We start from the raw sequence: 17,578 nt of genomic DNA, 5'->3' as shown, positions 1-17,578 counted from the left end.
TTACTAATGAGAAACCCTAACAAAAACAGAGACAATGAAGACACTCCAAGTTAGCACAATTTTTCCAACCCAAACATTGGAGTGCTCCATTCCACAGCCTCTTAACATCCGCTGAAAGATATTCCTGTTAATTAGCCCCTCTGCTCTCTGGCACACATGAAAGTAGTATCGGATTCACTGTCTTCCACCACTACCAATTATATGCACATTTGTCAAAAGATGTGTTCTAGAGCGCGCTGGAGCGTGTGAACGCACTGATGGCAGGGAGAAGTGTAATTGGTCAGAAGTGCCTCGACGTTCATGTTGGCTTCTCACTGGCGGTGAGTGAGTAGGCAAAAGCAAAGTGAAGGAAAGAAGGAATGGGAAAGGCTAATGAATAGCTTTGGAAATACAGATGACAGGTTCATCTGAACACAGCTCTCTGATCACAACAAACACAGGGGATTCGAACTGACGGCTAATGGTTTACATTAGGCTTGGACAGCTATTTGGATACTGGAAGACTACAGCCGTGTTCAAAAGGATGTTTGATGTTTATGGAATTTTTAGCGGTCTCGCCACATTTGAAATGCACAAATTACTTAGCATCACAATTTAATATACTTAATATTGAGAAACCAAGAATATAATGTTTGGTTGAATATGTGAATTTTGTTGGTGTATAGATTGACTGTTAAAATCACATTGAAATATAAAGACAACTGCCTTGATTTTAAACCAAACCAACCATGAATTATTTTTGTTTACACCCAGGTTAGATAATTTTTTCACCAGCAAATATTTTCAATATCCACAATGTTGATCTAGATGTTAATATTAAGCTTAATGGCAAAGCAGAACAATCAAACAAGAAATACAGCCTGTTCCCAACCAACTAACCAAACCTGATATCCCAATACCAACCAAACATAAACCCAGTGATCCGCTGCCAATGCACCCGCCACCAGAATCCCCTATTACTTACGCCTACTTTCATACATGCTCCTGGATTGGGCCCAGATTTTAAAGGGATCTGGTTTCTTCTGGAGAGTTCCGTCTACTGGAGGGTCCTGGGGCAGGCTTGGAAGGGGCTGGGAGGGTGGAGGTGGGGCGGCCGACTCGTTGAGCAGGGCCTGGGAGGCGTGGAGGGGAGAGTCGGTGTGGATGCTGCGCTGACTGGACACGCTGTGCTGGGAGCTGCCCTGACTGTCCTTGCGCTCCAACTGTTGCTGAGTAAGGGGGGGGAAAGGAGAGGAAACATGAATAGAGAAGAAGAAAAAGCACCACAACATCTCCGGTGACTTTAAGATGGAGTCCAAGAATTGAATAAATGTGGAGTAGGCAAGTAAAAAAAAGAAACAAAGAAAGAAATGTGATTGAATGGGTTGAAGGACAGAGTGACGCAAAACTCTCTTTAACATTCCATCAGGATTCATTCAAGATTGCATTTTTTCAGTGCAGGCATCTTCAGCTACTTGATTGACATAACATCTTTTGTTCTATGCACCTGAGAATTCACTGGCTCTTCTTTTTTGAGTGCATACAATTATTTTTAATAATATTAATATAATAAATAGGCTATAAAATAAAATTAACAATACTGACATAACAATGTAATATAATGCACATTAAAAAGCCTCAGACACTGAAACTATGCATATGCAAATCAACCATATTTTAGAACTTAGAAAACTGTAAACAATACAACATTAAAATGATTAAGAAATAGGATTCTGCACTGTTACAAGGTCACTAATCGAATAAGCAAATTACAGTGTCTGATCATGTGACTCCTTTGTACAGATGGTCAAAGATGCTCTTTGAATCATAGTCAAATTAAGCTGGATAGCATGAATATAAGGTTTTTTCACAAACTTACAGCTTAAGTGCTGTGATAGTTGTCACCCAAACTGTCATACTGACAATTTAATTAGTAAAATTGGCACTTTAATAATTTGCAAAGCAAACAATTAAATTATAAAATGCAAAATAGAAGCATTCCCCCCCCCCCCCATTGTAAATAATAATTATTATATTAATATTTTGATATTTTCAAACCATGTTTTAATTTAAAATGTTTATTCCAAGTAATAAATCATTATTTAACAATGACATGCTTCCAGAAGGGTTGGGCTTTTTAATATTCTCTCCTCCACCAAGTCATCTGAAGTTCTTTTTTAAACCCATGCACATAGCTCTACATCATTTTGCATCCCAGCCCAACCTACACTATGAATCTGAATCCAGAAATTCAGCAAAAAAACTAAAAAAAACAAGCCACAATTCAATAGCTAATAAATCCATCCAAATAAAACAGAGGCCATTTGAGATTTGAGAGACGCTCGTCTGGCATTGAGAACTCATACAAGCATGGACTCCATTTCAACAAAAAAGAAAAAAACACAAAAAAACAAGGCTGCCATTTTAACAGAAGAACACTGATTATTGTTTCTACTGTCCACAAACTTGAGCTCAAACCCTGAGACCATCAACAGGCTGGTGAACACAAAAGATTAAAAATAAGCACACTTTTTTGTTATTCTGCCCCACAAGCTCCAAGGATGGACCTGCTGGTTTCGCTGTTTTCTGTAAATCATTAGAGGGCTATTACAGGATGCCCATGTGACCAATAAAATCAGCCCTCCTCCCAGGGGTGAACACCATCCTCCCAGCCCCGACCACATGGTTTCACCGTTCACTGAAAGAGTGTTTGCATTGAAGTGCATATCAGATTCTCTCTGCCTGACCAGTGACATTGTAAAACCTCTTTTGAACACTAGACCAATGCCACAGACAATGAGCAAAAGCAATCAGAAACAATTATTAATAGAGAAATGGTGGTGAAGAGGAAAGAACAGGCTGAGAATGAAACATCTGTACTCACCAGTTTGGGGCTCTTCTTTGCAGGTGCCACCCCTAAAGAAAGCGAAAGAGACAGAAATATTAATTGTACGCACACAAAGATTTCACCTTCCCCACAGGCACAAATCTGAAAGTAATCCCAAGACAGATGGATGACTCCAATCAGGGCGCGTGGTGCGGCGGCAGCCCCGTCTCTCTTTCCGTTTCTTCTCTCGTTCCTTTACTCCGACAGCACAAACCATAAAGAGGGCAGCGCAGACTATCCGCATCAGAGGACCGACCCCCATTACCCTGATTAAATGCTAAGCAGACCCCATGAACTTAAAGAAACAGTTCGGCCTTTCTTATGTAAAACACAAAAGAAGATATTTAACAGAATGTCCCAGCTGCCATTTTCCATAAAAAGAAAGTCACTTGCATTCTGCAAAACATTTCCTTTTATGATCTACGAAAGATTTGGAATGACATCTGGAGAAAAATCCCTTTAAACCTACCAGACACTGCGCGAGAGATGAAGACAGAGAGAGAGGAGAGCGAAAGATAGAGAGAACGAACGAGACACAGGAAGAGAAACAGAGTGGGGCTTATGCCCAGACAGGTGCTAAGCTATTACCCATGGAGAAGGAGTCCAAGATACTGAACATTAAATTATAGGCAACGGTCAGTTCCCCTCTTACTGAAACCATCTTCCAGCGTCCCTGCCCCTCGCGATGTTGTTGCCGAAGGATCCTGCATCTAGAGCCAGTCCTTGATTCTCCTGTCTTTTGAGCTTCTCTTTTTTCTCTCCCTCTCTCTCTCCTTCTTCTTTTTTGCCCTCCCCCTCCTTGTTTCGATGTGCATCACCCTCGCTCCGTCTTCATGTGTTTGCTGCTTCTCTCTGCTTCTCTCTCCCCGACGCGACCGTTCTCGTGCTCGCTTTACCATCATACTCCCTCCTCCGAACACTGATTCCCTCCCATTTCTACATGCGCTGATGTGCCATCGCCCCCTCCCACGCCTCCATCAGAAAGGCTGGGTATGACAGGCCATGCATAAATTATGCATTCATACATAAATAGATGTGAACGTCATTTATAGCATAAAAAAAAAAAAGGAAATGGATGAAAAACGAATGTCGGTAAGATTCATTAGTGTGATCATAAGTTGTGATTTCGCACCTGGGATCCTGATCGGTCCTCTGATTCCAGTCTGGCCTGGAAATAAGTCTGCTTACTATGAAGTCGTTCCCTTGAGAGCAAGTCGTCTGCGTGTGAGCGTGCCCACGGTAACACACATGCACGCTCGCGCCATTTAAGCGTCCAGTCTGTCCTGAACACATCGTTCTCTCTTTCAACAAAACGCTTCTACTCTTAATTCTGATACAACTTCAGGTATTCAATCGTCCTTTCAAATTGCAAATTGACCTGCCCCATAAAGCCTTGCCCCCAACCTGACTCATTATCCCCAAAACAAACACAAACATCCTCTGCAGTCTTCCGCCTCCCTCTCCTCTCTATGCCCGTCTCCACTACACTCCATTAATTGTTAAAAGTTTCTGCAGCATTGCTCCACTCCCTCTTTGCCAACACACTCTCTTCATTTTTCTCTGTATGTACTCACTTTAAATCGCACACAATGGTTTGTTCGGTAGAGACATTTTTGAAACTTCTGACAATGGTGATTGTAATATTGATTTGGCTAAACGTTGATAATTCTTATGACCTCAAGTGTAATTTCTATAATATTCTCCCTGCTCAGACAAACTATTCCACAGTGGCACAGCAACAAGAATGCATTTAAAAAAATCCAGAATGAATCTATGCTATTTTATGAGTTTAAGAGTAGATCTGTGCAGGTCTTATTTTACAACCCAGTTGAGTGTCTGGAGGTCGTTGCTTATAGAGGAGAGATGCTGCCTAATACCTTGTAATCAATCAATCCATTTCGCTTTACTGGGCATATAATGGCTTTATCTGAATCCCATAAAGCAGTGCTGCTTGCTGAATGAAAAGCAAACAAAGTGACCAATGCATTAAATTAAAAGTGGATGGCGCTTATTGTGATTGCATGCTTAACTCTTGGACCTGTTTCAAATCCTATAGTCAAGCACTTTGAGGTAGTTTCAAGACCCTTACCATTTTGCTCCTCCTTCCTTTGTGCAGGACTGATATCATATCAGCTCAACATCTCCATCAATTCATCATTTATTTAGAGTTTTGAGCAGAACATCAAAGAAACGACAACTGACTGAGATTAGTTATATTTCAGTTCTGCCACAAAGTCGTCAAGAAAATTGGGTTAAGTAATTCAGCTCATGTCCAAAATCAAACTCAAATTAACAATATTGTTGGTGTGAGAGAGTAAGCCAGTTAACAAAACCCAAGTGGCACGTGAGCTCCCCTTCCTCCATAACTATGTTGAACATGCAGGAGTAAATCAGCACTACTAGAGGTGACAGGTCAGTGGGAATCACGTCAGGCACAGAGGAGACTAATAAGAAGGTTTAGCAGGAGAAGATTATGGTGCACTGCATGTGTACATGCGTACATGCATGTGTATAAGGGCATGAAGAGAGCGAAGGGTTTGTACTAGACCCCTTTTCCTCTGCCAGGCTGATAGAAACAGATTCTGATGGTCAGGACCATCTGTCAATGATGTAGTCTGACACACAGAGGAATGAGAGACAGTCTCCCAGGAGCGACGCAGTATGAGTCTAGTGCGGAGAGTGTGACAGCAGACACAAAACCATTTTCATGACTATTGTGCAGTTCCAAACACTTGTCAGATCCCTATTTGGCAGCATCCTAGGGCATCACAAACAGTGAAGTCTGTTAGAAAAAAAAAGGTAATTTAATTAAGCTGCCTGCTGCAAGATTCTAAGGCAGCATCACATTTACGGAGAAGGGATAATTCACCCGGAAATGAAATTTCTGTCATAATTTAATCACCCTAGAGTTGTTCCAAACCTGTATGAATTGCTTTCCTATGTTGAACACAAAATAAGATATTTTTAAGAATATGGGTAACTAAACAGTTTCTGGTCCTCATTGACTTCCATAGTAGGAAAAATACTTTGGAAGTCAATGGTGTCCCAAAACTGTTTGGTTACCAACATTCTTCAAAACATATTTTGTGTTCAACAGAGGAAAGAAATTTGTTCAGGTTTGTAGCAACATAAGGATGAGTACATAATGACAGAATTTTAACAAGTTCTGTGATAATTTCAAGATGGCGGACAAAGTGTGAGAGATTATAAACATACTGAAAAAATATGTTGTCTGCTGCTTTAAACACTCTGAAAGTGATTCCAGCGATATTGTCACTCCGTGATCTAATATGTGTGCCATTTACTATTCTAACATAGTTAGTTATTATTAAAACGTTATGTAGATGATGATTATAACTACACTTACACTTAATTTAGTACTGAAAAGTAGCAATAAAAAAACCTTTAAATATATTATTTTACCCAATATTGTATTTTGACACTTTGAGATAAATCCAAGATGGAAGACAAAGTGAGAGAGATGTTAAAAACTAGATTTCATTCAATACTGTTAAGTAGCAGAAATAAATTATTTAGTGTGAGATGGTGGACCAAGATACATTTTGGTTAACTTACTATAACTATAATTCACTTATTACTGGAAAGAAATCAATTCTGATCAATTGTTAGTTGAGCCTCCCATGTGAAGCGTTATTTGTGTGTAGTTGCTGCCAATGTAGAGCGTTTCAAATTGTTCTTATGACATTCCTTGTGAGTTACAAAATGGCCTAATGCAGCTGCCTATGTAGGCTGCTCACTAGAGAACACAGCTTATGTGTGCACGGTTGTTGTGAGCACACTGGAATAGTCTTAACATGACATGGCCTTCAATTGGAGGTGACAGGCCATGAGGTGATGTTAAAATAGCCCTGTGCATACACCGATGCACACGCACACACACACACAGAGAGCTCTGATGGCTATTGTACAACTTCTCCTCCATTGCTTGTGTGGATTCAGATGGTCCGCACAAACATGTCAATCAAAAATCATTCAAGGGTAACGCATAATGAAAGAATAAGATGCAGAGTGGACTTGAAAACACCTGTCTGTCTGTCTCTGTCTGTCTGTCCTCACTGCCTGCTGGCATTTGTTCCAGAATGTGATGCGCCTGCATGTTGCGTGCAAGACAGACCCCTCCGCTTTATCATTTTAACAGGAAACCCCACCGCAAAGTGCAGCAGAGCATCGTCATGGAAACAAGGTGTGAAATCGTGCGATTGGTGGGTTCTATGCTTCCCCCTTTTAGCAAGCCAAAGGGTGAGCAGTCAGGGAGAAAACGCTCCCCACAATCATTATCTAAACATATTTTTCACCGAAAACCTCTTGGTTTGATTTAGAGCCAGACGACCACTTCTTTTGGACTGTTGCTATCCCGAGTATTTGTCTGCAACACCATTCATTTTTGCTGTTGGACAAATCAGCAAAAAATAATGCAAAAAGTGCACAAAAAAAACTGGAATCCTTCCTTTAAAACATTAAATCAAGTTACTTTGGTGCACACCACCAATCATGGTTGTTAATCTTTCTCTCAATGTATTTGTCCAGCCAGAAAAGAGAAACGAGACTGCAATGCTGTTCCATGCTGAAAAGACCAGCTTCCATTCATTTCCCTGCTGATTTAAGGGCCGTTCACAGCAAGACCGATAAATATAACGCCAACTATAACTGTAAAGTTTTAAGAATCGTTCTAATTCTGTAAGAATAGGTCAGTCCACACCACAACTATAACAATAATGACAGAAAATATATAGCTGGAATTCAAATGATCTTTTCCAGATGATGAAAGATAAAAACTTTGAAAGCGACTCTTATTTAAGAGCTCAAGCATTTAAAACGACATACACCGTAACGTAAACACAGCTTGCGCATATATGCGCAACTAAATGATCTTTTGAAGTTGAAAATAAAATAAAAATTATTGGAGAACATTTTACAAGTCTTTATACTTCAAAATTACATGTTTATATAAAACGTGCTGTTTCTTATTAATTAATTATGAAATTTAACAATGTCTGAGTAAAAAAAGTTTATATACCTTTTCTTTCTTTTTTTTTACAGCGTAATAAAGTTATCGTTATAATTATCTTAGGATGGTTTGGTGTTACCGGTAGTTAAAACATGCATGATCTTTGACCAATAAAGTACTGGTTAAGCTATTTAAGATGACAGTTGGGAATCAGCATCCAAAACACAACATATTTTGGTATTTTCTTATCCGAGTGTGTAATTAGGCCTTAACACACTTATTTGGATGCTAAGAGTATAGCAGCTAATGAGACCAGACTAGTTGATGCCTGTGTAGAAGCGGGTTTCATTACTGCTGGGAAATCAAGATGTGTGCTGTCATGATTGATGTCTCATAAAGGGAGCGGATCAGATAGTAGTACGCACCTTTTCATTTCATCACGCTATCCATAGCTGGAGCATCCCTCACTTTCTTTCTCAAAGCTTCAGATTCGAATAAATACCATAAGGAAGAATTGCAATGAGGCTAGAAATGGCCTTCTATTTGTTGCGGCGCTAGTAATTCCGCACTGACGCAAACACACACACACACACACACACACACACACACACACACACACACACACACACACACACACACACACACACACACACACACACACACTTCAGTGAGACAGAATGGACCTTTGGGCCACTAACTCAAAGCCATGATATATTCAGCTTGCAAACGCACATTGTGTTGAACTGATTACTCCGGGCATAACAGATGCATGAATCTCCTTTATACTGAGTGTTTGCGAGCGTGACATTTAGACCTGAACAGCTGAGAAGCATCTAGAGAAAAAACAGACAGCGGTCAAGCCTCATGGGAGGAAAAAAAAGTCAACGATGACAACCACAGACAACAACAGGTTTTATTCTCTCGCGAGCATCAGATAATTTCATCATGTTTGGATGTTAAAGGAATATTTTCTGAATTCAGCACAAGTTAAGCTTAATTGATGGCACTTGATTACTAGAATTACTAGAAAAAATAAAATATCTGGGTTACAAACGCTAGCCTACAATACTCAAAATGAATAGTAAAAAATTTAAAAAGCTTTACTGCTTAAATACACAAGTTTTATTTATCCTTTTAAATAAAAAATTAACATCATTCTCTTGTCCACTTTCATTTTAAGAGTCATGATTTTTTTGTGGTATATGTAAGGAATAATTGACGACAGGCCGTTGAATTATTAGAAAAATAATGCACACCCGAGGTGGTAATGCGGTCACGACGCGAAGCGGAGTGGCCGTTACACCTCGGGTGTGCATTATTTTTCTAATAATTCAACGGTCTGAAGTCAATTATTCCGCTTATACTACAGTTACCACACCTCGAAACATTGTTCAGATTATATTTCAAGACGTTTGTAAAGTTTTTGTCATTAAAACGCTCTTGTATGTAGGACTAATTTCTTACGCATCTAGTCCAATGCCTCCGTTGCTAATTCCAAAACGTCATTTTAGAGTTAGTAACGGAGGTTTGAGCCACTGATAGCAGACTAATGCTGGGGACACACGACTAGCTGACACATTCTCTGACTGTTTTCATCGCAGCATATTTTAAACACAGACTGAACGCGCTGAACACACGTTTGGACATGATCAGTCAAAAGTAGCTATCAAATTACATTCATAACCAGCCTTAAAGTGTGTCCCCGGCTTTATGCAGTTATTAATGCAGTTATTAGAGAGAGAGATGTTGCAATAATAAGACAGAAAAGCATGTGCGTCAATATTATTATTTATGTAGGCTATTAATTCAATTCGTTTTAATGAATTCGTTCATTCTTTTTTTTCTTTTCTATTATTGACAGATGACAGTAGACTAGCCAAATAAATGAAACACAAAGCCCTTTTAACAAGTAGGCATATCAATACTTTATTTGTTATATTATCTGCAATAAAAATCCGTGCTGCAGGACTATCCATTTATTTAGCCTATATTCAGTTTAATTTTCTATTGATTATAGATAGGACTATATACTTTATTTATTCAAATTAAACTGCATGTTTAATTTAAAATTGAAAATTGCAGATCAAGCGCATGGGGCTAAATGTTTTTTTCTTGTTATGAATTGTATCCTATTTTCCGTTATTACAGTTGACTACGCGAAGTGATATGGAACTGTAATGCGGTCAAGACCTGCCTGGAACTACTTTAGCTGTGCGTTTCCCTGAAAATAATGCACACCTTAGAACGTTCTTCAACCAATCAGATTCAAGCATTCAACGGCCCTGTAGTATAAATATATATATATATATATATATATATATATATATATACACACACACACACATACACATGTATAGATATACATAGTATATATTAATAAACTTGTGCTGTCACAAATGCTGTCGAGAAGTTCTTAAAGAAAAACTGCAGTGTTATAGTGCAAATCTAAAAGTCTCCTTTAGTAGGCGAGTAAAATGTTCAAATAATGATGCAATAAAGCTTTTAAAACACCAACCAAACCTGCTGGACCAGAGGCTCAAAAAGGGACACAAGCTAAGAGAGTTCAAATGATGTAATACCATCTATATCGATATCGATCTCTCTCTATCTCTCTCTCTCTCTCTCTCTCTCTCTACACAGTAGTGCATCTCCTGCAATAAGAAATGTGTTTTATTAGGCCAAACATTCTGCAATTTTAAAATGTGAGTATATGTGCGTATATATGTTTTAAAGGAATGAAGAGACGTATATCATGTTTAATTCTACCCATTAGATCTTTCATCGGACTCTACTCTAATTGGTAGGCCAATGATGGGTGAGTGCTGATGAAAAGGAATACGGTGTGTGTGTGTGTGTGTGTGTGTGTGTGTGCCTCTGCTTATTTGTGTGTGGTGGGATTTGTTGCCTGACATCAATGCCAGCAATTAAAGGTGAGATGTGAGCACAGAGAATACTTAAAATATTCCAGACACATTTCACAGGCATTAGAGAATGCCTTTGGTGTGTACCAGCATGAACCACTGAACTTGGATTACTCCAATGACAATTAAAGCGGTTTTCAATGTTTTTTTTATCTTTTACCCCTACCACTATATAATGTTAGTCAAGGTATTTTGCACCAAAAAACAGTCAAAGTTTTGTATTAAATGTTCATTTCCCGGCCATTTTTTGACCCTTAAAATTAAACATACATTTTTTGTGTAAAAAAAAATTATATATATATATATATATGTGTGTGTGTGTATCGCATTAAAGGCACATATCTAATATTATATACTAGACTTCAGATGCAAAAGCCTCTAAGTGCCATCTGAAATTTTCTTCTAGAATTATAATTTTTATCAAGCTTGTATGTTTATTTTCAGTTATTTCACTTTAATGGCAATGAAAATTACCTATTAATTGTCATTAAATTAAATTACTGAACTTAAAGCTTGATAAGAATGATCATTTTAGAATGGCAGATAGAGGCATTTCCATCTGAAGTCTTCATATATATATATATATATATATATATATATATATATATATATATATATATATATATATATATATATTCACACATACATATATAATTTCTATTTCAAGAAAATATACAACTACATGGCTAAAAAACAATCATTATTATTATATTTGATTCATTTTCTTTTGGCAAGGCCAGTGAAAATGTTGGCAGAACAAGTCAAATCTGAACTATAGCTGAATAAAATACTTACTATTGATCTCTGGTTGTGCTTTAAAAATGCATCTAAGTCAGATATAAAACAGGCCATTTTCTGTCCTGCCATCTTAATTCTGCTTCTTACAGTTTGCGCATAAATTACACTACAAGTTATGTGACGTCAGTTCAGTAGGCCATCGATTCCTGGAGGACAACTTTTTTTGCTTTACTGAAACTAGCTAGGCGGCAGTTCTATTGATGAGCCATAAAAAATAAGCAGTGCATACTCTTTTGTTTACATGCTGGTAACTGTCCCAAATGACAAATGGGGACGTTTTAATACAACAGGCTCTGGCCTTGCAATTGGCATGCAGCAATTTCATGGCCCTGTTAAAAGCACTTACACAAGACAGATAAAAGTGCTTTCAATTCATCAAATTAATAATCCGAGTGCTAGGCTCTGACTGAATGCCCTGAAAACAGGCAAAACCGGAATTTGAAGCTCTGAGGTTCTGAAAGGTATTTGTGTGCAAAACTCTCTCAAACTGTAACTTTCTATGAGGAGGAACTTCTTTCTTTAACAGTCAGATGCTGGTATTCAATGCTTTCTCTCATTTCACACATGCACACACGCGAGTCTCTCTATTCCTCTTAGTCTGTCTCTCTTTGTTTCTTTCATTCTCTTTTGCTCTCTCTGGACTGTAGAGATAGCAGATTTCCACCAAAAGCAGGTAACCTTGACATTTCTATCTCAAATTCCACTTCCAAAATGCAAGATAAAGAGAAAAATCTGAGTGGAAGTGTCAAATGAGGGCTAACAGACAGCTGATTTTGGTGGCCCTCAAGGGAAAAGCAGATGTCACAGACTTCATATGCATGATCGACACAGACCTCTCACCTGAGACTGTCTCTGTCTGGGCACTTTCCTGTCATTCTCCCTTCATCTCAAGAGCACAAGCTCTCATTCAGGAACACTGACTGAACAGCCTATTCGCTCACTCTTCCATTGCCTTGCACTCAAGTAGTAAGACTTTTAACAATCTCCATAAAGTCAGGTCCACATTGCAAGACCCTTTTCACATTGCCAGGCTTGGAACACCAAAAGAAAAAAATACCACAGTAAGAAAAAGTGAAAAAGAAAGTGTACTAGATTTATAGAAGCAGAAATATGTCATCAAAAAGGTCCAAAAAGCACCCACTTAAACAGGATACAGCCATCTGGCTGACTTGTAAACCAACCAATCACAGGTCATTATTTTACATTTAGGAGTGGGAGAATCTAAAATGGGATAAAACTCGGCGAATAGACAGTTTGCTTGAAAGAGATGCTGCTTAATATACACTATACCGGTCAAAGGTTTGGGGTCAGTACAATTTTTTTTTTTTTTTTATAAACAAATAGTTTTAATCACATTACCATGTAACACATTACATTGATTAAATATTAGTTTATCAAATAAATGCTGCCTTGGTGAGCATAAGAGAGAGACTTCTTTCAAAAACATTACAAAACCTCTTTCCGACTCCAAACTTTTGAACACTAGTATATCCGTACCAGATTGGATTTTTAATCCAGTTAGCCATTATGATCATTTAATGGTACTGTTCAGAATTGTATTATCTGTGCAACCTTAAAGGGTTTGTTCGCCCAAAAAATAAAATTATCCCATAATTTACTCACCCTCAAGACTTCCTAGGTGTACATGACTTTCTTCTGTCAGCCAAACACAATTGGAGTTATATTAAAAAATATCCTGGCTCTTCCAAGCTTTATAATGGGAGTGAATAGTAACCGAGATTTTGAAGCCCAAAAAAGCGCATCCATCCATCATAATCCATACAGCTCGGGTCAGAGTTCACTCTTCGGTCAGAACTCGACTCGCATGCGGCCGATCCCCGAAAGAAAGTGATTGTAGTTTATAAAGTTATAAATATGGATATTTTTCTTACAAAAATGCATCGCTTCGCTTAAGAAGGCATTTATTATCCCCTGGAGTCGTATGGATTACTTTTTGATGGATAACCCTTTAATGATGCCATAAACCTGGTTAACTTTGACAAATAGAGGTAGTTTTTAAATAAAAATGTAATTAAAACAATATAAATTTCCTTGTGAGCTCACCTCTTTGCACCAGCATGGTCACTTCACTGCCTTTGGGGCACTTGCTGAGCAAATCGACCACCTGATTGTGAGTCAGGTTCTGCACGTTCCTCTTGTTCACCTCCACGATGATGTCCCCCTCCCTCAGACCTCTGCATCGTGGGTAATCCACTATCTGCTTCACTCGCTGGCCTCCCCCTGAAGGGCTGTCCGCTATTGTGAAGCCAAATCCTTTGTCACCTTTCTCCATATGGACAGTAATAAGCTCGGGCTGGGTTGCAATCGAAGACGCCAATGTCACCACGTCACTGGGATAACCGTGAGAGCCATTGGAAGCCACATCCGCTGAAGGGCTATGGGGGCGAGGTGGGTCGGAGCCGTTCAAACTACCACCGCCACCTGTAGTTTCGCTCCCGTGGCTGGAAGGCGAGTCATAGCTTTCTTTTCCATTGACGATGATGGGTTCCTTGTCCAGAATGGCCACAGAAGTCACCAGGCTTGTGTTGGGGTCATCAGGGTCAAAGGGTAATGGGTAGCCACGGCAGAGTTCAAGGTCGACCATAGAGCCGATAGGGATGGACTGGAAGATCTTCACAACCTGGGCGTGTGTGTAACCCAACACGCAGGTGTCGTTCACACTCACGATAACGTCACCTGAGAAAGCAAAAAAACGTGTTGGCCCAAGAACAAAGATTACAGCACAAAGATGTGTTATGAGACCACAGTTTCAGATTTACCCGTTTCCATCTTTCCGTCCAGGGCAGCTGGTCCATCGAGCACCAGACTCTTAATCTGCAGGAACTCATCCGGTTCATCTCCTCCTACTACGGTGAAGCCGAAGCCACGTCTGCTTTTCTTCAGCTTGGTGTTAATGAATGTCCCCTTCAGTTCTGCAGGGTTCCTTGTGAAAAATGGCTTCCCTCCTGCAATAAGAAAAGCATTGCAGAATTCGTGAGCTATGGGAAAAGGTGAAGGTAAATCTGTTGGCCCCTCGGCATGAGATGATTACGAATACCTCCGTGTATTAGAACAGCAAATCTCAAGAACATTTTAAGTTTCAAGAAGGAGCTGCACTACAAATCTAGATACTACAGTATCTATCTATCTATCTATCTATCTATCTATCTATCTATCTATCTATCTATCTATCTATCTATCTATCTATCTATCTATCTATCTATCTATCTATCCATCCATCCATCCATCCATCCATCCATCCATCCATCCATCCATCATTTGTTCGTTGCCAGTCAACTAACTAACTGTCTATCCATCTTAACGCTTTATAGGCCTGTCAGAAAATGAACAGTGTGTACTTCTCAGGATATTTTTGTTGAAAAATCGTGTTGTGCATTATTATAATTATTCAGGAAAATGGTCAAATGAATGTTAGTAGATGGATCAGCTGGTAATCAGTCCTAGATCAGAGCAAAAGTGACATTAGTACAAGACACAAGAGAGAATGAGAGGAGAGAATAGAGGAGTGAGCAGAGAAGAATGGTGTGATCGGCTAGAGAGATGATGTGTGATCTGTTCATCATGGTCTGTCGTGACAGAAGGATCAGAGAAAGTTGCAGAGATACCCTGAGGAGAGACTCACTGCACACTGAATGCAAATGACTGGACATGATAAAGATATATATGAGAGAGGGAATATATGACAGACAGAGCAGCAGAGCTGTCCGTAACACTGAAATCTAAATCCACACAAGTACACAAAACTGCATATGCAATGGGGTCCAAAGGTCTGAGACCACTACTGAAAATGCAAACTATTTAATTACAAATTATATTAACGTAAATATTGAGTGAAAAGAACAGAACAAATAACACTAATTTCAGAAAGTCTTAGAACAGAAATAATGCAAAATATTTCAATTTTGAATCTCAGACTTTCAATATGGACTTTTATAACCCCAAATCCTGAACGTATCCATATGTATCCTAAACATATTTGATCCAAGATCAGTTTTTTTTTAAACGACACCATTTCTCTTCATTAATTCAACACATCTTTGACTTTGACCATAAAGCATATTTTGTACGTGACACTATAGAAAGCACCACATAAATTGAATGAGTGCCCACATTACATGTAAGACGCCAGAAAGATATGGCAAATGGTGTGAGGGATAACACAATATCCTTCACCTAAAAAGAGTGTTTGCTAAATCTTTAAACATTTATCATTGGGTGTTCAAACAATACAGGGACGGAAAAGACAGAGCTGAGGGAAGGAAGATTTGGAAAAAGTGAGTGAATAGTGAATGTCCACAGAGGAATACGCCACGTACGGGTGTGTATGTGTTTGTGTTACAAACAAAAAAGGAGGCAACACATACGTTTAGCCACCAGTTGGGGTGGTAGTGGAGGGGCGGTGCCGGGGTCTCTGTAAGTCTCTTGGTGGTTAGCAGCATAGCTCGCTAGCGGTGGTCCTGAAGAATGCTCCTCTATCCATTCTGAAAGAGTGAAGGATGCACTTCCTTTTTGTGTGTTTCTCAAGTCAGTCGCACTTCCTGCCTATTCAAACTAATACTGAGGCTGTGCAACCACCAGCTTTAGACCTTTACAGCCCCCTACGGTGTCCTCTGTGTGAAACTTGCATATTGTCAGTACTGTATCACAATCAGTGGCAGAATGAGATACTTGAACTTGAGGGAGAAGAAGTTATTAGGTAATCAAGAAAGCAATTTTCAGCTGAGTTGGCTGGGAACAAGACCCAGGCAACCTGCATTTCAGGAGAACTTTCTGGACTGTTATTATAGAATGAGGTGCGACTTAAGCAGCCTTGAAAGTCAACATGAGCTCATATTCAACCCTATTCCCTTTCATAAAGAGAAAGTTACAAACCTATATGATTTTCAGAATAAGAATCAGTTTATTGGCCAAGTGTTCTCACGCACACAAGGGATTTGTTGGGGCAGTGTAAATTCTTTCTTTCTTCTATGGAACATTAAAGAAGATATTTATTTTCCTTTTGTGGAAGTCAGTGGTCACCAAAACTATTTGGTTACCAATATTCTTCAAAATATAATATTTTTGTTTGGAAAGACATGAGGGTAAGTAAATGAAGACAGAATTAAACATTTTGGGTGAACTATCCCTTCAAGAAAGAAAGAAAGTAAACATTTTAAGTTCAATCAACTTGGATGTTTAAGTCATTTAAACATCAACTTAAATTACATTCAACTGACTGAATCTTGTATAACTTAAAAGTTGCTTAACTTATTTTGATGAGTGAAAGCAATGTAAAAGCATATGTCAAAACTTATTTATCTTATCAATTTTTACAGTGTGGGGTTGATTATGAGTTCATTTTGACTTTAAAGGCTACTATTTTTTTCTCTAAAATTCAGTTTCAATCGAAAAATGTCATATTATGGAAGTAAAATGGGTTGCAATTAGCATTTCATATTGACTTTAATACCGGTTGCTCCTGGTAATTAACTAGGAAAAACCTGATTTATATATGTAATACAAAACAAGATTTAAAAAAATATATATATTACAAAAAGACCCACAACAAATACATGTATTCATCAAAATGCATGAAGTCATGTGTCGACTTCTCTTTAAAAAGCAACAACATATTTTAACAAATAAAGACAACATTTTCCCCAAAAAACTAAAGCAGTTATTTCAGCACTAATGAATCAGTGAAATAGCTAAATTGAATACATTAAAAACTTAAGCCATGTGATGATTAACAGTTCCAAAACCAAAGCGTCAACAAAACTCTAAATGACAAACATGGACCATCACAAACTTATAGGAAAAGAAATAAATGGCGGCATGTTGGGCCTTAAACGAACCTTGGATATACCGCTCACCTTCAGCGGGCTGAGACTGCTCCAGTTGCTTCTTCCTTTTTGCCTCCAGAATTGGGTTCTCATACTGCGTCTTCCTGTTAATATGGCTGGGAGGTAGGGAAAGAGGGAGAGAGATGGGAGGGAGGGAGAGAGGGAGGGAGGGAGAAAGAGG

General features: G+C 38.7%; 1 protein-coding gene across 11 annotated transcripts in view; it reads right to left on the bottom strand.

Moving 5' to 3' along the window:
- magi1b (membrane associated guanylate kinase, WW and PDZ domain containing 1b) overlaps window positions 1-17,578 on the bottom strand; it is a 127,853-nt gene that overhangs the window by 18,164 nt on the left and 92,111 nt on the right. For 4 of the 11 annotated variants that reach the window (XM_079596809.1, XM_079596814.1, XM_079596815.1 and 1 more), the window contains 6 exons: window positions 17,410-17,513; window positions 15,940-16,056; window positions 14,335-14,520; window positions 13,619-14,251; window positions 2,864-2,895; window positions 965-1,208 (listed from right to left, as the gene is read on the bottom strand). In XM_079596809.1, coding sequence (XP_079452935.1) covers window positions 965-1,208; window positions 2,864-2,895; window positions 13,619-14,251; window positions 14,335-14,520; window positions 15,940-16,056; window positions 17,410-17,513 — 1,316 coding nt within the window. The remainder of the gene's footprint in view (window positions 1-964; window positions 1,209-2,863; window positions 2,896-13,618; window positions 14,252-14,334; window positions 14,521-15,939; window positions 16,057-17,409; window positions 17,514-17,578) is intronic. The other 7 variants (XM_079596813.1, XM_079596817.1, XM_079596810.1 and 4 more) reach the window with 3 other exon arrangements.

Source organism: Phoxinus phoxinus, assembly GCF_949152265.1.
Source record: "Phoxinus phoxinus genome assembly, chromosome: 22".
Lineage (NCBI taxonomy): Eukaryota > Metazoa > Chordata > Actinopteri > Cypriniformes > Leuciscidae > Phoxinus > Phoxinus phoxinus.
This window is presented reverse-complemented; position numbering and strand designations above follow the sequence as displayed.